The 23,211-nt window shown below is 47.3% G+C and overlaps 1 protein-coding gene across 5 annotated transcripts in view; it reads right to left on the bottom strand.

Annotated features, from left to right (window-relative positions):
- The window catches only part of WDFY4 (WDFY family member 4), a 267,639-nt gene that overhangs the window by 111,960 nt on the left and 132,468 nt on the right, over positions 1–23,211 (bottom strand). For all 5 annotated transcript variants that reach the window (XM_010963488.3, XM_045523018.2, XM_045523019.2 and 2 more), the window contains exons 33-39: positions 22,854–23,057; positions 22,093–22,207; positions 20,489–20,646; positions 17,457–17,695; positions 15,516–15,637; positions 13,860–14,045; positions 13,084–13,220 (exon numbers count right to left, since the gene is read on the bottom strand). In XM_010963488.3, the coding sequence (XP_010961790.2) occupies positions 13,084–13,220; positions 13,860–14,045; positions 15,516–15,637; positions 17,457–17,695; positions 20,489–20,646; positions 22,093–22,207; positions 22,854–23,057 (1,161 nt within the window). The remainder of the gene's footprint in view (positions 1–13,083; positions 13,221–13,859; positions 14,046–15,515; positions 15,638–17,456; positions 17,696–20,488; positions 20,647–22,092; positions 22,208–22,853; positions 23,058–23,211) is intronic.

Here is a 23,211-nt window from a genome sequence, read left to right as displayed (position 1 = left end):
AGTGATACCAAGCTAGCAGTTGACCCACAAGGTTACAACTGTTCCTTTGTACCTGGAGGGGGCCCCCTCAGCACCAATCTTCCCGCCTGTCCTTCCTCCTCCGCTTACTCCTCCTCCTCCAGGTCTCACTCAGCTCAAACTCAGCTTGTTAACATTGTAATTATCTCGCCCACCCTTGCAGTTCAGGGACTGTGCCTTTTTGTCAGTATCTCCCAGCCTTAACCCAAGTGCTTGGAATATAGTAGGAAATCAGTGAACGTGCATGGAATGTTGAAGGAGGGGCTGGCTGTTCAGAGCAGAAATGGGTGTTTAGTAGATGAGAGAGAGACGGACACAGAAGTATATATGCAGATGGAGTCACAGACATCGTCGTTTTCTGATCCCCTAGAGAACTTGGAAGGATGCTTAGCAACTGGCCCCTGCCACCCTCCTCCTGGACCACTCCCCCATTTGATCTCTGCGCTTCACTTATATGGACCTCTCTTTGTTCTCAAACCTACAAACTCGTTCCCACCGCCGGGCCTTGGCACTAGCTGAGTCCTTTTCAGAAGTTCTCATTCCCCAGATGTTCAACGGCTACTGTTTCCTCAGCTTTTATTACCACATCCTGTTTCTGGTGATCACGAGTCAGTCTCCCTCATATCATCTCTTTCTTTCAGATTATGTCACACTATCTAATATTTCTCATCTATACCCTTTTGCTTACAGTCCAGGCACCTCACCTGTCACCCCCAGCCCTTACATCAGATCCCAGACATAGACGCCCGTGAGTCAGGAACCGTTTGCAAGAATCCATCCGACACCTACTCCTTCCATTGCCCTCTACTTTACTCAAGGCTCCTCCCTCTCTCACTCCAAGTGGTGCTGGTAGATAAACTAGCACCCCAGGACCCCTGAGCCGGACCCCAGGCCACCCAGGACCAGCCTGCCACGCTCTCTCCTGCTGTCTCTGCTTCCTCCTTCTCCACATTCAGGCTCTCTCCCCTTCTGTGCCAGGCCTGGAGCCAAGTGGGCACCACCAGCCCCCACCGTGAAGAGAAGAAAATTTCAGAACTTTCTGTTCTGAGACTTTGAAAGACTTTTTTAATTAACCAAAATGGTTTCTCATAATAGATGGGTCCCAGGGCGAGATAGCGGCTGTAACTCACGCGGCAGGCGCCTCGCCGCCGATCTGAGGGGGTGGGGGGGTGGGGGGCAGGGGGGTGCTAGCGGCTGAACGACAGCAGCGCCTCAGGGGGGCCCCAGGCTGATTCTCCACTCCACGACCATCTGCTGTTTTATCATTTCTAGAGTTTGGGGCATTTCTGTCTTGTGAGCTCGAAAGCATTTTTGCATCGATGAACAGGTTTAAGTTTTAAATATTCAAATTTAGACATGTAAACAAACAAAAACGAGCGTCCCCCATCCAGAAGTCGTATTTTTTTTTAGGAATTGAAAGCATTTCTGGAAATGATGACCCCCCTTCCCCCACCCACAATGTTAGTTTTTGGAATGCAGGTGTACCTCACATTAGGAACTACAATCTAAAAATATCTGAACCTCAAAAAATAGATTCCTGGGTATAATAAGCCTTTAAAGTAAAGAGCTATCTTCAGTTTTCAGAAGGATTCAATCCAGAATTTCTTTATGTTGCCAAGGTTCCTAAATTAATTTCAAATCTGTTTTAATTTACAAAACATTGATTTACATACTTTTTTTTTCAGAAACCCATCTACCATAATTCTTCTTAGATATAATCTAGCTAGAGAAATAAATAACCAGACTATAAGGATTTTTAAAATATAAAGCCATGCGTTATTCATCTCTATATTCTTAGGGAGGACTGCTATGTCGTCAATAAATTCATATGTTGTTAAATTGCATTTGATGGAGTATTTTTGTGCATTAGAATTTTGTGGACTGAGCTGTAGATTTGGACTTGAAGTTACTTTGAAATATTCCTCAATGACAGCTGTCACATACGGTCTATAAACACAATTAGCTTGATTTTATAATAAAATAAAGTCGTATAAAAAAGAAAGGAAAGAAAATCAGGCAGTAACTAGCAGAAGGAGTCCCAGACATAGAGAAGATCTAGTTCACTTTTTCTAACCTTTTCAGACTAGATGTTTCTGTTTGGGTAGAAATTCCCAGAGAAGGAACGGAGCATTCATCCCTATGGAATTTTCAAAACATGATTTAGATTTGATGTGCCTTTCAATGGCAGTGACCTTACGTTGAGAACATTCCATTGATTCGTGGAATTTCATTCAGTACTTGCTCTCTTGGAGAGGCTTCAAGCTATCATCTTGCTGCCAAAAGCAGAACAATTTTAACCTCATTTCTTGTGAGGCTGAATGACCAAAACCTGTGCTCAGAGAGGTGGCTCTGGGCTACTCTGAGGTGGCAGAGCACCAGGACAGAGCCATCCATCCCTTAGTGCTACTTACGGTGGCTAGCAGGAGGCAGGACCACGAGCCAGCTGTGGGACAAAGCGAGTTACTGCCGTTCATTGTGTGGACTCTGTATTCTTAGTAAGTCATGACATAGCAGATCAGTTAAGTTTTCAGAGTTAACAGTTGAGAAGGAAATTCTGATAGGGAAATTCTGTCTGCTAGCTGAGGTGGGCGCCTGCTGCACGTTAGGAGAAGGTCACTGTAATGTGGTTTTAGCAGAGGGATCCCCTGGTCAGGTCAGGGTCTCTGCTAGCATAGCCACCGCCCTTTGCATGGATTAGAAAAAGAAGCGCCCTCTGCCAGGACAAATGAGAACAACTGCACCCATCTTCAGGGTGGACGCAGACCACACCATGCTCAGCACTTGCCAGCAGAGCTCAGACAAAAGTAGGGCCCACCCCCAAAGTGTCCATCTCTACATGGAGCCCTGGTCCCATGCGGGTGAGTTCCTTGGCGTGGTGCCACTGCTTACCACAGTCCAGCTGGCTAACATCCACCACCAGTGACTGTGCAGTGATGTCTGCCCTGCCTGCCCCAGGACACCAGCCTCTCTCTGCTTGGACTATGGGGCTGTCTGTATCCACAGCAATGAGGAGCTAGTGACTCAGTGGGCTCTACTCATGGCCAAGCCCTGACAATGATCTCAAGAGACCAAAAGACAGTCTCTCTTAGGTCATCATGTTCTCTCTGCATTTATCTGAAATCTTGTTCCCACATAACGGAGAGGCCTGGATCTGGCACTATCTAAATCCATCCTCGAAAAACATCATTCAAGAAGTGATTGAGGAGGTTTAATAAAGAGAGCAGAGCCCCTTCCTCCTCACTGAACAAGTGACATCAGCTAGATGCACCAAATGCCCAGTGTCTTCAGGGGAGTAGATGGCGGAGGTTGCAGCAGGTGCATGGAGCTCACAGAAAACTGTGGGTTTTCCTAGAAGGATGGACATTCCAGGATTCCATCAGGATTGTTTGAAGAAGGAAAGCTTTGGGGATTTGGGCATGGTGGCTTCTGTCTTGGGAGCCTCTCTTTTCCAGCAAATGTCTAGAGACTCTGTGATGTTTCAGGAAGGGTCCTCATCTGACGAGGATACTGTATCCAGCACTACAACGTGCCCATTCTAGTTAGGATAGTTTATCAGAAACCAAGGGGCTGCCCTAAGAAAGCAGAAAAATGTGAGTCTGCAAACAAGGACAGCTGGACCACAAGTCTGATCCAGGCAGCCTCCTTCCTTCCTGTGTGTGTGAGGGCCCACGGGTCACCTGCTCTTGAGCAAATCATTGATTACATTCCCCGAGCCTAATGGAAAAGGTGAGGGAAAGGCTACATTAAAAGATTTGACCTAAAATGCCTTTAAAGGGCAAACTCAGGTTAGATTACAGAGTTTTCAGAGAAAAAAAAAAAAAAGTTGTGATCTTTTTTTTTTTTTTTTTTTTGGTTGTGATCCTTTTAAACACAAAGGACAGAAACATAAACAAACATCAAATAAAATGATCAAATAGGTGCAAAAGCACAAAGCACAGGAGGAAAGATATCAACGAAGCACTGTCATACAGCACTATGACCACGTGACGATTCAAACACTGAACAAATGGCAACTTTAATATACACCATTAATAGCAAATGTCTGCTTTACTGAAGGAAAAAATCAGAGCTATGTTGCTCTAAGCAGTTTTGAAATGAATATCTGATTCAAAACTTCCCCTGTGCATATATTCGCATGCTAATTTACATTTTAATTACTTCCTAAGAAATCAAAAGCATTTGTTGACAGTAGAACATAATGTCAACTTCACAGTGCACTGTTGGTGGATGCTTAATGAACTTAATTAGATAATTAGTGATGTTAATTATCCTTCTATTATGAAGATAAAGCTGTCTCACAGATGATGCACTTGGTAAAGAAACATCATTAAAGGTATCAGTGTTTGCTTTGTTCATTTAGTTTCTATTTTTCAAACTCCTGTAACAAGGACTTGTGATAGCCTAGTAACATTTACGAATCCCCTAAAATGGAAAAAAGAAAAGCCACTGTCTCCCTCAGCCCGATATTGTCCTTTCCCCCTTAATCTGGAGAACAACGTTGTGTTAGTGATGGGGCTGCTGTTTCAAATCCTCTGCTGCCAGGACCTACTGGCCACAGTCAGTTGCTGTATGGAGTTTTGGGTTCAAACCACCTCCTCTCTGTTCACTTCCAATAGGTTCTGACATCAGTTGTTTTAAGAATGGTGTGTGTGTGTCACAGAAAGACAGAATGGAGAGGGAGCGCCCTGAGTGCCCAGACCACAGGAAGAAAACCTAAAGAGCTCATTCACCCACACACATGCATGCGCAAACGTACGCACACACCTGGCTGCATTTCCATGACCCTACAGTGCTGCATCCTCACCTCCATCACCAGGATGCTTTGCTGCTGAGGGAAGCTGCACTCTGCATGTGGTTGTTGGAACACAGCTGCCTGCTTGACCTAGGGCTACCATACGTAATCCACAGACTTCACTTTCGGTTGAAGTGAACAACAAAACTCAGAGGTTTAAGAAATAAAATTTTGGACTTCATCATTTTTCTCTTCCATGCCTCCAAATAGCACCACAACCAGAGCATAATGGAAGTCCCTTCCGGAAATAATCCTAGTCCAGGACCCTAAGGCCAGGCTGGGGAGAGTGGCATTTATTTTTAGGGTCAGTTACCTTGGGAAAAGCGTCAGGAGAAAGTGTCACTGGCAGCCTGGCCACCGTTAATTAAGAAAACCAAGATTCCCCTTATCAGAAGGTCTTAGTGACAACGCTCACAACAGTGGAAGGGATTTACACTTTTCAAAGACTTTTTTCAAAATTATACTTTCATTTGCCTCTGAGGGGTTTCACTCCTCTAACAGATAGCCCCATTTCATTACTGGCTCACAGGACTCTTCCTACCACCGGACACTAATGGGTTCTCTGACAACACAGCTTTGTGATTTCCCATAAAGTCTGTGGTTGCAGCTTTCCTGAATCATTCTTCTCTTCTCCCTGGTTTTCAACCATCTGTCCCTCCCGCTCCCTCCTCTCTTGATTTGCTGACACAGGCTGTCCTTCTGCCCTCCTGCCACACCAGGGAGGATGGATTATCAACATCTCCCCAGCCTCTGGGTCTTCTTGCCCCTTCAATTTTAGAACTTCTCATGTGTCTTAATTTTCCCCCAAATTTAGGCCACCTAACATCTCTCTTAAAAGGCACATTCATCTCTTGGGAAAATCCTTTCTCTCTTGCCCATGAACATCATGCTGAATTTACTACAGGTTAATGCAAAAATAGTTTATTTGACAACCTTCTGAATTTCAGATTTGCCCACCTACACTGTCGGTGGGAATGTAGTTTGGTGCAGCCATTATGGATAACAGTATGGAGATGCCTTAAAAACTAAAAATAGACTTACCATATGATCCAGCAATTCCACTCCAGGAGAGAACTCTAATTCAGAAAGATACACGCACCCCAATGTTCATAGCAGCTCTAATACAAAAGCCAAGACATGGAAACAACCTAAATGTCCATCAACAGATGACTGGATAAAAAAGCTGTGGTATATTTATACAGTGGAATACTACTCAGCCATAAAAAAGACTAAAACAATGGCTGGATCTTGAGATTGTCACACTAAATGAAGTAAGCCAGAAAGAGGGAAAAAAAGTACCATATGATATCACTAATACGTGGAATCTAAAAAAGATGAGACAAATGAACTTATTTACAAAACAGAAAGAGACTCACCGACATAGAAAACAAACAAAACAAACTTGTGGTTATGATGAAAAGATGGGGGAGGGGTGGAGGGATAAATTTAGAGTTTGAGATTTGTAGATACTAACTACTGTATATAAAATAGATAAACAACAAGGTCCTACTGTATAGCACAGGGAACTATATTCAATACCTTGTAATAGCCTATCATGAAAAAAATATGAAAAGGAATATATATATATGTGTAACTGAATCACTATGCTGTACACCAGAAACTAACACATTGTAAACCAACTCGACTTCAATTTAAAAAAAACTTTTTTTAAAGAAAAAAATTTCCTACACTTGCTTAAAGATTTTTGACTATAACTCTTGTATAGTAGAACATCTCTGGGAATTCTAACTTCCATTTTCACGGTTGCTTTTTCACTTCTTCGACTGTTCCCCCTAGACTCCACCACTTACTTCCCCTTCATTTCAAAGCCCTTTCCTTTCTATTTTCCAAAAACCTCTTCTAAGCCCTGGGGCTCTCCTAGCTCAGGAGACTTTTTTCCCAGGTGCATGAAACCTGAGGCTTCCACCTCAAGGCTGTTCACCCCTGGACCCGGCGGCGCCAGAGCACTAAACAGCAAAGCACTGTGTCCTGTCAGACCTCACCATCCTTCCTGAAACCCAGGAATGGGATTCTCGGAAGCCCATCATGCTCTCAGCCACAGCAAGACCAAAATCTCCGAGCAGCAGGAGACAAATAAATGCAAACACGTCGGAAAGCAAGACTTCGTCTCCCACAGTGGGCGCTCTAGCCCTCCAAATCTGCACGCTCGCTTCCGTTTCTGCAGTTTTTATTTAGGTTTCACGATTTCTTTAAAGAGAAAGGAAGTATACAGGAACAGATACACATGAATGGTGTGATGTCTGGGATGCTGCTTCAAAGTCATTCTGTGCAGAGGGAGGAAGTGGGTGGGGGTAGAGGTGAGACCAGATTGGCCAGAAATCGAGAACTGGACGTGAAGTGATGGACAGACGACAAGGGGGTTCATTTTGTATTTCTTCTACTTCTAGTTCTGTTTCAAGATCCCCACGATGATTCGCCAAAGAGATAATGGGCAAAGTTCTCAGAGTGGATGGTCAAAAATGTCATTTTCCTTGCCAGGGACCCGAGCCAGGGCTGCTTTTAGTACAGCTGTCCCCCCGCTGCTGGTCTCAGCCAGCATCTCATCCTCCACCAGGGGTAGGACTGCTCTGTTGCTGGGGGTGAGGCAGTGGGCCTGGCCATGCATTCAGGGAAGGAGCCAGTGGCAGGTCCTGCCCACACAAGGGTCCAGTCTCTGAGCTCTCCAACCCATGGACACTGCTGGTCTTGTAGGAGGCCCTGGTGCCTCTGGGTGGGCGGAGGACTCACCCACTGGGCAGCCTTTGGAGGACCTCACGGGGCCTTGGAGTAAATGTTTAGTGTTTTCATGTCCTTTCCTATACAGACATAAAATTCTTGCAAAAAACTTGTCTTTGGTATTTTAGCCACTACAGTGTGCCACCCTCTGGCTTTTGGTGTCTTCTCATCCCTTTTTTTAATTCTCCTACAGCCCTGGCTTCCCTACATGGGCCATTTCAGCTTTCTAATACATGGCTTTGAAAAAAGCAACCAGATGCCTGCTCAGCTGTCTCCAAAAGCCATGGATACATGGCAGACACAGAGCCCAGCCCTGCTCCACCAGTCCTTGCTCCCCTATAAATCCTCTAATCTTCCAGTTAATCCCAGGAGGAAAGTGGGATGAAATTCAGCTCATGCCTTGCCCAACAAGACCAGGGTCAGGTGGCTGCACCCACCCAGAGGCTTTAGAGGGCAGAAGTGGTCCTGTACTCTCAACGCCTGCCCTCTGGTCTTCTGGCTTGTTCCTCCCCACTCTCTGCACAGCCCAACAGATCCAGCTGAATCACACACTTCCCACACTTCCCACATCTCCTACACATGGGTGCACTCTCTTCTCACGGCCTGATTTAAAAGGCCTGGAGCCAGGTCCTCTATCTTTGGTGGCCCTCTTCCCCCCACCACCCCCCGAGACTTGGTTAGACAATTTCTCTTGTGTGTTCTTTGATTTCCACTGCTTTGACCACTGCCACGCATTCTCCATCATCTCCCACCTGAATGATGCTACAGCTCCCAGCTTGGCCCCTCCCCCAAGGGCCCTAAACTCCAGTCTAAACTGTACAAACACAAACATGCCATCCTACTGCTTAACCCCCACCTGCGGGCCACAGTACCCCCTGACCTGCCCCCACGCCCATCCTGCCACCTGCAGCAGCCTTGAACGCCCCTCTGCTCACAGGCCTTACACCCGCTCATCTCACGGCCCCTTCCCACCAGCTCCCTAGCTCCCGTGTCCCATGTTCCCATTTTCTGTTTGCTGATGCTTTAAAAAAAAAAAAAACAGAGGGTGACATACTTTATGTTTTTGAATAATTCTGGATACACAGAAAAGTACTAAAGACAGTACACAGAACTCCGGTCAACCCCTCACCTGGTTACCCACGATGTTAACATCATACGTTGTTGTGGTATGTCTGCCAAAACTAGGAAACTGACATTGGTTGTTGATGCCTTTTCAATTTGTTTTTAAACAAGAAAGTCTGAAACTAAGCAGGTGAGCAAAGGTGCACCCCCTGCTGTGAAGAGGGCTGGCCAGACACAGGGTCCCCTCTGGATCCCTCCACCCTGAGGAGGACACCACGAGGTGGCTTCCTGGACACCCTAAGTTGGCCTCTGATGACCTCAAGGGAGCCCAAGGTCCCAACCTCTGTCCGACAGACCAACACCCACGGCCTTCTCTCTGGCAGAGACCACGACTTCACAATTTGATCCCAGAAGGGACTGCTATAGGGGCTGAGGGGTTGTGGGGAGAAGACATAACATCTATCATATCGGCCTTGCCTCAAAGTTCAGCTCACATGCCAAGAAGAAAAAATTTTCTAGTGACAGTGAAGACAGGTAAAAGGACTTAGGAATTGTACATGGTATGTCTCACTCCAAGGAACAATTTATCAGTGCTATCGAGCTGTCAGCTGCTGACATGATAAGGAATAACACCAAATGAATAATGTTTCCTCCAAAACCAACTCCTTTAATTACAAGCCTCTTCCTTCCAGAAGACAGACAGAAGATGCAGAAACACCAATTTCATGCACTTGTGCCTGAGTAATGTCTCCATGCTGCTTTTTCCAGATGGCGACCTTCTCACTGGAGGGATTAATGATGTGGGCATATTTAGGGAAAAACCAATAACAGAGTGTTTAACCTTCAACAACAAAAAGCGTGTTGTACAAAATGCTCCTTGGGATACATTAGAAAATATCAATTACATTGCTCACTGAGGTGTAATCAGCTGTAATAATCAAAATTAATTTTTAAAAATAATTAAACAGACCCCAGGGCGAATAGTGGATGCTCTCATCCTATGACATCACAGAGTACATATGTACCTGAGAGCTGTGCCTTCTGTTGGCGGCAAAGGCATCTCGCGAGGATGAGTGATGGATGTGGGCTCTCGAGGCTGGTGAGTTTCAGGCCACAGGAAGGAGGGGGCGCTCCCTGCGGCTCCCTACACTTTCTTTAAGACCCTTCTACGTACCAGGCACTGTGCCCAGCCTAGACAGAGTTACTGGTGGGGGATGATGCTCAGTGAAGACGCAGTTGATTTTTTTAATTAAAATATAGGTCACTTGATTTCAAAAATAATTTGTCTTTTAAAACTCCACAAGACAGCATAGGCTGTAGAAAGTATTCATACATCGGGTAAAATGGGGCTCAACCAGGAAGGAAGGAGCCAGGGAGAAGAGTGTGTGCAAATACGTGTATGAGTGTGTGCGTGTACACGTGTTTTGCACAAATTTATCCCACGGGGTATGGGCAGTTACACGAATTGGGCCACACTTATCTCTCTGGCTTCTGAGTGCATGGATGAAAGAGGAACAGCATAACTGCTGTTCAAGATTTGCTGTGGAGAAGCTTGGGTCTTCCTGGTGCTAACAGCTGAGGGAGATGTCCCGCGGCTGCCCTCTCCCCACTGCAGTCCGGCCTCACTGGCCTTTCTGCCCTGGAACCCCCCGGCACACACCTGCCTCGGCACCTTTGCCTGGTGGTCCCCTCACCCCTCCGCCCACCGATCACTCTTTCCTGAAAAGTCCCAGGGCTCCTGTCCTTCCTTAGGTCTCTGCTCCCACACCTCCCACCAGAGAGGGCTTCTGATCCCCTCCATCTAAGTGGCCCCGCCCCTCTCTCATCACCCTCCCCCCACTTACCCTGCTCCACTTCTCCTCATTGCCACTAACTCCCCCAACATTTACAAAGTTATTTATCTTTTCTGTAATCGATCTTCACCCCCTAGAATGTCATCTTGGTGGAAGCAGAACATGTCAGTTTTTCTCCCTTCTGTAACCACAGTACTTTGAGCAAGGAACAGAATAAGCACTTAATTTTAAGCGTTTAATTTGTTGAATGAATGGATGGATGGGTGGATGAGATCTTATCTGATGCAGAAGACAGTATCCTCAGTAACTTGCCTTCAGCAAAGACAGAGCCGACTTCAAATATTCTACCTTCCAGATCTCTCAATGTGAGCCAAGAGCAAACTGTTACCAGCCATATGTAAACCTGCATGGCCCTGAACACGCTGTCTACTCAAGCTTCCTTCAGATGGGCTGTTTCTCAACAGACCTCCCTGGGACTCAGAGGCAGTGAGCTGTACCAAGGACAGTGACTTGGGAGGGGGTGGGACACTGGCAAGAGACAGCATCGATAGCCACAAGGGTTCCCATAAAATGCATGTCCACGTCCAGCATCCCAGCCATCCCTTCCCCAGCTGCCCAGTCACACTGACCTGACCTCCTGGGGACAATGCTAACTTGATCAAAGAGTGGGAGCTGCAGGGAAGCCCAGGGAAGAGGGGCTGGATCCCTCCTGCCACAAGTGGCATTGGTCAGGAGCAAGTGCTCAGGTACAAGTGAGGATGCGCCAGCTTCTGGGGCCGGTGCAGCTGGACCACATGAGAGAAGTCTTCCCCTTGGCAGAGAGAGCTTTAAGGTAAACTGGACTTTCATAAACTGTCTCCCATTTCTACAGCATTTGCAGCTTCCAAGTGCGTCCACAAAGTCTAGTGTAAACAGAGCATGTTTCCGGCTGTAAATTCAGGAGTTGAGGCTCCGAGAGGCTATGGAGTTGCCCGAGGGCATGCCCAGCAGTGCAGAGGCTGTGACTGAAGACCCTGCCCTCACTCTGCCACTTCCTGGCTGCAATGCCCTTGACTTTTTTTAGACTCCATTTCACAGCTATAAAACAGGACGAGTAATAGCTGTGTGATGTAGCAGGCAAGAAATCTTGAGTTGTTCACTCACTAGGCCAGCCAGTGAGTCTGTAGACAAATTTAATGAGCAGTGTCTTCCACAGGCCCATGCACTGAGGACACAGCCTGCCCTCAGCTCCAAACACAGGGGGCCGGCCAGCCCGGTCAAGTTTATTTCCTGTCTCCCCTTCTACGTCCAGGCTCTTTCTCCATATGGCCTGAAGCCTACTGCTCCTGGACTTGGAAAGAAGGCGGCCCTTCCCCTGGCTGCCTGGGCACCTGCCCTCCTCTCCTTGCCCAGTATCTGATGACAGTGTCCCTCTGCATCAGTTGCTGACCACTGTGGACAACAGACCCACTGTGACAGCAGAGCTCAGATTCTGAGCAGGTGGGATTTGGAATCAACCTCACTTTCCTAAGTCACACGGGCAGAGAGTTCAAATTGTGTAATGTGTCTGTCAACTGTCTACCCCACTCCCTGGGGAGTCTCGTCCCACCGTTTCCCACAGTAATTTATTTTGGACGTAATGAGATTAAAGACTCAGGGCAGTTAAGTGTATGGCCCAAGTTGTCTAGATCCTAAGGCCACGTCTGCTGAATGACCACAGCCTGCCTCTGAAGGTAAGTCAGTGACCCCAGCGTTAGAATATACGACAGAATGTGTTTTCCAAAAAGAACCTCAGCATATTTCCAGTCCTACGTGCTCTTACAGAACTTCGCCACTTCTCCACCAGGAGGTAGAGTCCATTGCCCTCCCTCTGAACTTGGGCAGAGCTTTGTACCTGTCTTGCCAAAGGGCTGCAGCCGAAGTGACACTGCTTGGCTTCTGATGCTGGCTCATGGAAGGCAAGCTGGCCTCCACTTGGGTTGCTCTCTCTCCCCACCACCCCCATCCCTATGGAAATTTAGCCCTTGAAGTCCAGCCACCAGGTGGTAAGGAAGCTCAGGACACATGGAGAAGCCATATTTTAGGTGTTCCGGTCAACAGTCTCAGCTAAGGTCTCAGACTAAAACCAGCAGCACGTGAGAGCAAGTTAGCCAAATGATCCCTGCTGAGGCCCCAGACATCCTGGACCAGAAACACCCCTCTGCCCAAGCTGTGCTCCAGAGTCCTCAACACATCCACCATCACAAAAAGTCACTGTTGGTGCCACTGAGTTATAGGATGGTTTGTTATGCAGCTTTAGAGAAATGAGTTAGAAACTCAAATGGCTCAGTCCCACAGCATCAAGAGGAGGCACCTCTCTATCTCCTGACAGTGGCACCAACGCTTCTGCCCTTCTTTGCTCCTGCTGAGCTGTGGGTTAGTGCTCTCTGAGCACACCTGACTCAGAAGAGGATGAGTTTTAACACCATCAGGAACACCCACTCTTGGCACTCAAGAAAAGTCCACATGGACCTTAAGCTAAAGCTGACCTAAGACCTGGCTTCCCAAGATGGAGCCTCAACTGGGAAGCCACATGCATTCCCTTAAACACTCGGAAGAATGTGGAATTAGATCTGATCCAATGGCAATGAAGAGAGAAGACATGACACATGGGCTTTGAAGCAAACGTCTGATGGTCTCTAAGGAAAAGAGATCTGGGCTCACCTCTGCTTTGCACTCAGGGTCCTTGGTCTGCCTTCCAGGCATCAGCCTCATGGCTGAGGACAAGCTTCCGCTCCACGAAGAGACCTTTCTGTAGTGTCCAACAGTCGAGCGACTGCTCAGGGACTTCTTTTCAGATGCTGGGAACCAGGAAGCAAAGACTGTCAGAGGTGACGTTAAGAGGGAAACACACACTATTTCTACAGCTGGCTTGGCTTTCAAAGTGCCAGCCAGGGACATAAGCCCAGAGTGCCTGCCTCCAGTAAGGGAAACAGCCCAGGCTACTAGCTTGAATCGCTATGAATTTTGTGATGGTGAAAGACTTAACACAAGTATGTAAGTCATACTCTGAAAGCAATGACATCTTTAAAAACAAAGTTAACACGTCATTTCTACAGCTGCATTAGTTAATATGACATGCTGACCTGCATGACTTGGCACAAGGTGTCAAACCTGGTAGGTGAGTATCAGGGCACGACCTAGGACCCTAAGTTCCAGAGCCCAGGTGAGAGCTCTGACATGGTGGCTCTCCCCTCCGGGAGACTACTAGACTCTGTTTGCTTGGCTGGCACCTCTAGCCTCCCTTCCACCCAAGATGCAAAGCAGCATTCACTCTTTGTGAGCAAAGATTCAGGAGGTTTCAGTGATGTAAATCCCACCCACCAAAGGGATGAGAGAGAAGGTCTAGTGTAAAAGGCTCTGGGCCCTGAATGGAACCTGGGGGAAGCCTGGCTCTGAGACCCAGAAGTTCTGTTCCCTGGAGCCATGTGGTTAGAGACCTAGATAGTGCTGCCAGGCCTTGAGCATCGTCTCCTCCCAGAGTGGCGTGACCTCTTCAATCTTCACTTCGCTGTCCCCAGGTTTCACAGAGAGATCAATCTTGAAGGTGTCCTCCAGCTCCTGCCGCCTCTGTGCCACGAGCTGCTGCCAGAGGGTCCGCACTGTCTTCTGGATGTTGTGCTGGACTAATGGAGACAGTACATTGCACAATCAGGACAGCCTCAGTGCTTCTCCCAGAGAAAGCCAGGAGATGGCGTCTTGTGGTTGCTTTTATGTGCACCCTTCTTGAACATCACCCAGGCTTTGCAAACTCCATCCAGATAGCAATCAGTATGCAGAGCCACATGGCTGATAACAATGCTACCAACATCCTTGTGAGCAGGCCTCTCCCCAACCTCCACCACTGAGTCCTGCCTGCCTCACATGTCCAGAGCTGGGAAACATAATGGATGGGCTCAGTGAGTCTCCTTCTCTCACCCCTAACTCTGTTAGATATCAAAGAGATACCCTGCCTAAGCTCTAGGTAACCAAATAGCTCCCGCCAAACAGCTCCTTCCAACCTTGACTTCTACGCTGGCCCTTCAGGGCAATGGACACTGAACTCAAGACTGTGCCCAGGGTAATAGACACTGAACCCAAGACTCTGTCCTCTCTCCTGGCCCTGAATCATGCTTCCAACTAGCTACCCACCTTAGTGTCCTGGATTAGCAGAGATATGGACAAATCTACCAAGCCAGGTCTACCTGCTACCCCCACAAATATAATCCCCTGAACTGTGCTGAAATTCCTTCTGATCTTGGACCACTGGGTCCCCACTTTGGTACCAGTCTGTTTTTCTCATCCTAGGGGGATGGACATGGCTTAGTCCACTCTACCAGCTAAATCCCAAAATGCAAACGTTCATGTTGTAATCAACATTGTGTCAGAGTAACCTTTAAACTCACAAGATTCTTGAGCACTGGCTTTGGGCACCTATTGAACCAAAAACAAGGGCCTTTGTTACCATCTGGTATCACAAGATAAGCGGCACAGTCAGCAAACCAAAGTTGTGGGAAAAGGTCTGCGGAGGCTTCCTGGATCCAGAGGGAGCAACCTCTCAGACACATGGATCTGACTCACAAATTGCCAATCCCTTTAACTTGATTTGATATTTTCAAATCCAAGAATAATCTCCATTAAGCCAAAAATCTCATAAGGTAATGGGTTTCTTTACTCCATCCCCATTGTCTAGAGAGGAAGGCTGAGTGGGAGCTAGGTGATGGCCTTGGGCTGAGGGAGATGGCATGCCAGTCTGCACAGCTAGTGGTCCAAAGCAAAATGCAAGAGACCACCTGAGAAGTGAAATCAACTGACAGTGAGGTCCTCTGGGATTTCAGCTAAGTTCTTAGTCTAACCAAGTCCCACAGAGCTTTCCCTTCATCCACCCACCCATCCGTTCTAATACACAAAGATCACCCCAATTTTCTATCTCTATCAGGTTAACTTGCAGTATTACTACACTGTTCTGGGATTTCCTAGGGCCTCCTCTGGCCTTTAAGAATCTCCTTGGTAGTATAGGCTTCCTTATCTTAGGAAGGATAAACGGAAGAATGCAACCCTAGCAGTTGCCACTATCCATCTACTCCCCCCCAAAAAAACCAACAAGTAAAATGTACCATCGCTCAAACTTGGGAAGTCTTCCCCTGTTTTTTCTCTCACTTCTTCATTTGGAGAAAGAAAGACTTGGTGATAAGGAGTCATTCTGGGCTTGGGTTCCAATCCAAATCCTTCTGGATAACTAGCAGACAAGAGATTGTTCACTGTAAACTCCAGTTCCTTTGGGATCATTTCATCGTTACGTATTACAAGTGATCATCCTGCCCACTCAGTACCCATCAATATGAAAGAAACTTGTCTAATGGTTAGTTGTCTAAGGACAACTTCCATGACAGATATTATACAGAAGGATTCTGGAAAATAAGAAAAACATCTTATTTTCATTCCTATCCAAACCATGTTCTGAACAGGCCCCCCTCAACACTCTCCTGGTTTCTCCATCATGAAAATTGGTCATTTCTTTTTGCAGACTCCCAAAACAATGAACTCTGCCTTCGTTTGGCACTGATCTCACCCATGTGAAATGGGGCCAGGGCCAGCTTCACAGGCCTGCGACTTGTGCGGTTGTACACGGTCAGCACTCAGAAGGACCCCGTGCTCGGGCTCTGCAGTCACCATCCTGAAATTCTCGGGAGTTTTTGAACAAGGGCCCCACATTTGTATTCTGCTGGAACCCTGCACATCATACAGCTGGTTCTGAGTGGGGCACAGCGGTTTACACAGTAGGTTCCCCACAGACCATACGCTTCCCAGCTCCTGGTCATGTTCATGTCCACCTGCCCTCTTCTCTGGGTCCCTCACCCAACAAAGCAGACTAGATACTCAGTACGTGTCTGTGGACTGAACCAAAAGTGATAAACAAGGAAATGAAGAAACAGCAGCATATGAGAATGTCCATTTTTGAAATTCCTAGAATAAAATCCCTTTAGATTTTGGAGTCCATTTTGCTACATACAGGGATTTGCAGAGGGCAGAATTTCATCACACAAATCAGTTGGCGTTCTGTTCCTCTTACCTGTGCTTCCAGTATGGAGAGGGTCTAATTCTTGAAATGCAGAAAAGAAAGAAGAACTTCCCCAATTCAGTCCGTACACTGAAACTGGATTCTTTTATTTCAAACACATAAAAAGGCAAAGACCTCCTCTGGGCTAGGAGCATTCTCCAGTGCTTCTCAGAGAGTTTAAGACCTGCCAGCTCTTGGGTTTTGTAACGTTCAAGAGTCGGCTCAACAGGATTTGGGGAATTTTTTTTGTCAAGTCATCAGACACAGTTTGTGCTGGGGTAAATAAAACTGAGACCAAGGATAAGAGCCAAGTGTAATATCCCACAGTCCTTCCTCTATGCTCAACACGGTGCTGTTAATAAGAGCTAATACTCTCACGCAGTGTGATGCCACGGCACCCGGTGGTATGTATATACTGCCACACAGAGGCAGAGAAAAAAATTCACAAAAAAACTCACACGTCTTTGAAATTTGGACTTCAAAAAAAGGATCTCAACAAGCTTAACTTAATTTCTGATTAGTATTTCTTACACAAGGGTACTCATGGATGTCATTTAATGTCACAAATTGTGTGCATGTGTGTTTTTTTCTTTCTGCAAGCAAAATTATCCCTGGCTTGCGTGATATAATTTATTATATATTTTCCCCACTCTAAGAGGGCATTTATTAAATATTAGTATTTCTGAAATCTGGCCATGTCATAAAATCAATGTGCATTATTTAATGCTGGCATTTTCTGCCCCCAAATTGAATCGATGAAGTTATCTTACAACCTGAGAATTATGGAAATAGGGTAAATTATTATTTCATGATCATTCTAGCTACTCAGTAACGTGGCCAGGTTTGAGGATGTAACTTAACCATTTTATCAGACACTGTGTATAATTTGGACAACCAGATCAACAAAAGGATTGTATCATTTATAACTGGTCAACTTTAATCAAGCGTCCCTCTAAGGCTTTCTCTCCTGCATCGACCACTGGTGGGCAGCTCTCACCTTCTCGCACTGAGCAGCAGAAGACAATGCATGAGGCACAGGAAGAAGCTGGCATTGGAATTATAGGTGGCAAAGACAATGTCCCAGTGTTCCTGTAGAAAGCCCAGGATGTTGAGAAGGCTGAGGCATTCGGAGAGGGACTGCTGGGGCTTGGAGAGGCAATAAAGAATGACTTTATTCAAACTGCTGTATAAAGCATTGATGATAGTGTCCCTCTGAGAAGAGGCGTTCTCGATGACCTGTGCCATAAAACAAACACACACACGTAGACTTGTGAACACTGAAGCTTAGATACCGACCCAGTTAACTGCAAATGATACAATCTCAGATTTTTTTTTCTGTATTTCAAAAAGTGACATGATTTTAAAATCAAATAGGACCATTTCCTCTACCTTGGAGCTTCTATTTAAGTGAATAATCAATAAAGGGAATTCAAACATTTGGATTTACCAAAAATTGGTGTAAAAAAATTAAAAGTTTACTGCAACCATATTACAGAAAATAGATATGGGAACCAGAGATTTCTAAAATACAGGTAGCATAGTTGACACTCAGTATATAACAACATGCTATTAATAGTGTCTAATTATTTAAAAATATGTTATTAACTACTAATGGTATAGATTACTATTAATAGTATTATCAGGTATAGACTGTTACAATAGTCCAGTTATCATGCTGAGTGCTTTGCATATATTTGCATATATTTACATATATTACCTCATTTAAACATCATAACAACATCATGAAGTAGACTCTAAGATTATCCCACTTTATGGATAAGAAGGCTGAGGGTCTGCAAGGTTAGGTGGTCAGTGAGAATCAAAGCCACACAGGACACTTGAGCCATGCTCTTAACCACCATATCATCTAAAGGAGATGTGATGGGGGTGGGCATAGCTCTAGTGGTAGAGCACACGCTGAGCATGCACAAGGTCGTGGGTTCAATCCCCAGTACATCCTCCAAATGGAAATAAATTGTCTTCCCCTCATAAAACAAACAAAACAAGCAAAACGTGGACTTTGATGCGAGTCCAATGAATTTTAGTACATGAGAGATTTAGAGGGGGAAGGCAGAAGGTCCTGATTTGTAGCCTTAACACTGAACTCATCCATCTGTTTGGCTTCACTGAAAAAGAATCCATAGAACAAAAAAATACAAATTCTTCAGTCTATTAGAGAGGTCATTTGTTAGGTATAGATTGCTCTCTTTGAACTTCATAGGTAACAAGTGTTTATACCACTGAAGTTGAGTTTTATTTATATCTGCTGGAATCTGGGGTTCTTGTTTTGATCATCATCCTCTCCTGCTCCTCAGGTGGGTCACATTTTCAGGGTGAGGTTAAGAGCTGTGAGAGGCACAGACAGTAAGTAGGAGACAAGAATGGTAGATGTGGGCAGAGGAGCCTGGCACCCCCTCCGAGGACACATCAGCCCCACAGGCACCCACTCTTCGGTATCAGCTCCGAGTATTTGCTCTCACCACTGGGGAGCTGCTACGGACTGAATATTTGAGTCCCTCTAAAATTCATTTGTTGAAACCCCAGTGTGATGGTATTTGGAGATGAGGTCTCTGGGAGGTGATCAGGTCAAGAGGATGGAGCCCTCAACAACAGGATTAGTGCCCTTACAGGAGGAGACAAGTGAGAGCTAGCTTCCTCTCTCTGCATCATGGAGGATACAACTAGATGACCATCTCTTAGCCCAGAAAGAGAGCCCTCAGTGGATACCAGATCTGCTGGACTCCCAGCCTCTAGAACTTGAGAAATAAATGTTTGCTGCTAAGTCGCTTACTCTACGGTATTTTGTAACAGCGGCCAAACGCACTCAGACAGGAACTGAGTGGCCACTCTCATTCTCAACTCAGCCTCCCAAGAATCTGGCTTCAATCCCCTCAGAGCTGACAAGGGATATTTCTCCCTGCTCAGATTTATTCTTGAAGAAGCCTCTGAATACATTCTTTTCACGTTGCCCAGAACTGCAAATTCTCCAGTCTGCCTATCACTCTACAAATTGAGCCGAGGCCCAGTTCTGGTGTCTGCAGGAGACTCCACAGATGCAAGGGTGCTGGGGACACTGACGTCACTGTCTCTGATGCCTAAAGAGGAAGGAGAGGGACTGTCCTGGATTCTGCTGCAGAGAACACACCGAGAGCTGCTGGCAGGAGTTGCTGGAGGCAGATTTCAGCCTGGTGAGAGAAGGTGCTTTCCAGCAATCAGGTGTTCTGCTGACTGGAACCCCCTCGTACCACAGAGACTTCCTCACACAAAGAGGGTTCGAGGAAAGAGTGAATGGCCACTTGTCGGGAAAGATTTCCAGCATGAACTGGGAGGCAGGGACCAAAAAAAAAGGGTTCAACTCTAGAATTCTGAGATTGTATGATTCTGTGTGTGCGCGCACATGTACAATAAAGAACGTGTACACAGGTGCACACACGTGCACACATATTTACATCTCAGGGTATATCTACAGGCATGTATTTGCATGTGTGGGTATGTATCTCCATCTTTCTAGGGAGAGAGAGAGATGGAAAGCACATGTAAGAAAAACAGGACCAGGTGAAAACAGACTCTTGCCTTAATTTCAGGAAAGTCCACATATGGCAAATAGAGGTGGATACTAAAGAAGAAAATGAAATAGGCCTTTCAGAGATAAAGATCTTTTTGGCCCTTTGTTGGTGAGGAATAACAATAGCTAAGATTAAACCAACATTCACAATAAAACCCCAAAGGGCAGGGGGGGTGTTAAGGTCTAGCAGGGGACAGAGCTCAGGTGACCGTGCAGGGGCTGCGGCTCCCGATCACTGAGACGGATCTCAGGCAGCCAAAGGTGAGACCCCTGCAGGGCGGGCAACAGCACAGGTGTTAGCTGGGCCGTAAAGGTCCACCTCCTGCCTCCCACCCATCTCAGATTCTATTTCCAGGAAGGTGGCAGGTCAATCTGGACCAAGTGGACAGCAGCCAGCAGTGCGTCACACAGACATCTGGTGGGTCAGCAGAAGCCTCACCACCATGGCCAACCTGGGGTCTTACCACCATGATGTGCTCCGTGATGAAGAGAAGGATGTGTCTGGGGTCTGCTGAGAACATCCCGCTGTACAGCTTCTCCACCAGCTTCTGGGTGAAGTGGGAGATGTTGGCGAGTGAAGGAGCAGTGGCAGCTTCTGCATTCGGCGGAGGCTCTCTGCTGCCTGGGGGGTTGCAGGAAGGTGACAGAGCCAGGCTGAGAAATCAGGTTTGAACTGCCTTTTCTCCACAACAGTTTCCAAGCCCCTCTTGGTAGCCAGCCACAACTTACTCACCTCTGTATGGCCCACTACAACCGTCTGTATGTGACCTGTCGTTCCAAAAATGGGGTAGGTGCCCACTGAACACACATTTATTCAAAGCAAACTGATCTTGAACAATCTATTCAGGGATATAAACCAAGTGGGGAGGAGGCATTGCTTCCAGTGGCCATTTGGAAGAAGAGAGGATGAGAATGTAAGGCACAGGGTAATGGGACGGCTGTCGTGGTGACCCACAGCCCCCAGTTACATGGGGCAGAGGGTAAAGCTGTAATGTCAATCATCCATCTGGGCTCACCTTCACAGCAGGCACTGTGCTCACAATATTATGGATGCGATGGTCTCAGCTAATTCTGTTAACGACCCTCTAAGGGTCCTCACTCACAGGGTCAGGCACTCGCCCGGAGTAGCACCGCCATCCAGTGACAGAGCCACAGTCAGAATTGGGCTCCCAAGCCCACACTTTTCCCTGCTCCTCTACCCTACCACACTCAGACACTTCAGAAAGACCAAAAGTCAGGGTTCGCGCATTGTGGGGCAGGGAGGAGTCCAGAAGACAAGTCACATCACTGAGGATTCCGTGGCTCAGAAACTACAGAAAAGAGTTTTGTTTACTCTTGTCTGGAAGGTACAGCTGCCCCGGAACCAAATATTCCAAATGAAATTTCAATTGGAACTTCTTAGGGGCAATGGCAGTGTCTTCACCCAGGCTTGTTTAAGAAATACGTGCTACATCAAGGACCTACTTACTGTACAGCACAGGGAACTATATTCAATTTCTTGTAATAACCTATAATGAAAAAGAATCTGACAAGAGACTATATACATATGTATATGTATAACTGAATCACTTTGCTGTACAGCTAAAACTAACATTGTAAATCAACTACACTTCACTGCAATTTTTTTTTTAAATAAAGCATATCACATTAAAAAAAGAAAGAAGCACATGCTGTGCCCAGGCATAGGTGAGTGGAAGATGTTAAATTTCAGCTGACACCTTGACTCCTCTCATGGGAAGAGGACAATTCTGAAGCTGGAGGGAACTGATTTGGGCCCAGATGACAGGACTTCCCATCTCCAATTGGCCCAACGATGGCAGGGGTGACATGGAAAGTAACAAGTAGGCCATTGAGGGAGCCTCGGGGCAGGGTCAGTGCGCTCTTGTTGCAGACTCGTGGAGGGACTGACCCACAGGTGGAGGGCAGCTCCCCAAGGTTCCTAAAGCAGCCTACCGTCCTGCAGCCCGGTCTTGCTCTAGGGCCCTGGGGCCAGCAGACTCGTGGCTTTCCTGCTCAGCTGTCAGCTGATTTGTGTCAGTAACAGTGAGGAGCAAGCAGCCCCGCTCACCTCTGAGCATCGGTGTGTGGCCTCCACTCACCACGTGGAATATTTCCATGGCGGAAAGCAGGACCTCAGACTGGAAGTCTTGCTTCTGTTGGCTGGTGGCATTGTCTGGACAAGCCTGGAAGCAAACCCTGGACTAAGATTGCAGCCACATGGCCATCAGGTCCACTCAGGGCCAACCGGGTGCCCCTATTGGGCAGTATGTTAATACTGTGGCAGCTGGAGTGTGGGCTGCCAACAGCTCCCAACTGCCTCTTCTCTGGGGCATGGCCCTCTGCTGACCAAGTTGCCTCATCCACCTCCCCAGGGCAAGGTGGCAAGGGGTGGGGGGTCCACAGCCAGGGACCACCTGGCAGGTACCTCAAGGTGGGGCTGACTCTGGGATGGGACCGGGCTACTGCCGAGACCATTTCCTCCCTCGTCCTCCTCCTCCTCATCCCTTCTCTGCTTTCCTGCCCCAGTAAACCACTTCCACAAAATCCCTGCCTCAGGCTCTGCTTCCAGTAGACCTGGCTAAGACCTGCCCTCGTTCATAAATTCACTTGCTGCTGGGTGAGCTCCCTGCTCCACCCGGTCCTGCAGTTCCCTCCCACCAATCTCTGCAGTCCCAGAAGGTGTTCCTGACCACCAGCCAGCTGGCCTGGGTGAGCTCTCACAAGGGGTCAGCCCTCGGGTCTCCCTGGGCATACCCGCCCTCGTGGTGCCCAGGCCCTCCCAGCCCCTCTCCCACAGCCCACAGCTCAGTAACACCCTTTCCAACCCACCTCCAGGAGCACCTCCAGTGGCAGCCACTGCTTAGGGTTGGGAGCCATGAGCAACAGCTCCTTCAAGAGCAGCTGCATGAACTCCCTCAGCTGCTTCCGCGAGGGATGTGACTCGGCAGGAGCCTGGAGACCCTCGGCGGCGCTGTCTCCTTCAGCCGCAGCCCCGGGACTGGGGGCGTTCTGGGCAGACTCAGTCACAGCCCCCTCAAAGACAAGAGAACCCCAGCGTGAGCAGCCTGCCCGGCCTCAAAGCGCTTTCACGCCCACCTCTGAGGTGCGCATGGTGGGATCACCATCAAACCCACTGACGTGTAAGGAACCTGAGGCTCCGAGGAGGAAGGAAGTTCTCCCGGGGTCC

Source organism: Camelus bactrianus, chromosome 11, assembly GCF_048773025.1.
Source record: "Camelus bactrianus isolate YW-2024 breed Bactrian camel chromosome 11, ASM4877302v1, whole genome shotgun sequence".
Lineage (NCBI taxonomy): Eukaryota > Metazoa > Chordata > Mammalia > Artiodactyla > Camelidae > Camelus > Camelus bactrianus.
The sequence above is the reverse complement of the archived record's forward strand: the minus strand, read 5'-3'. Positions and strand labels throughout refer to the sequence as shown.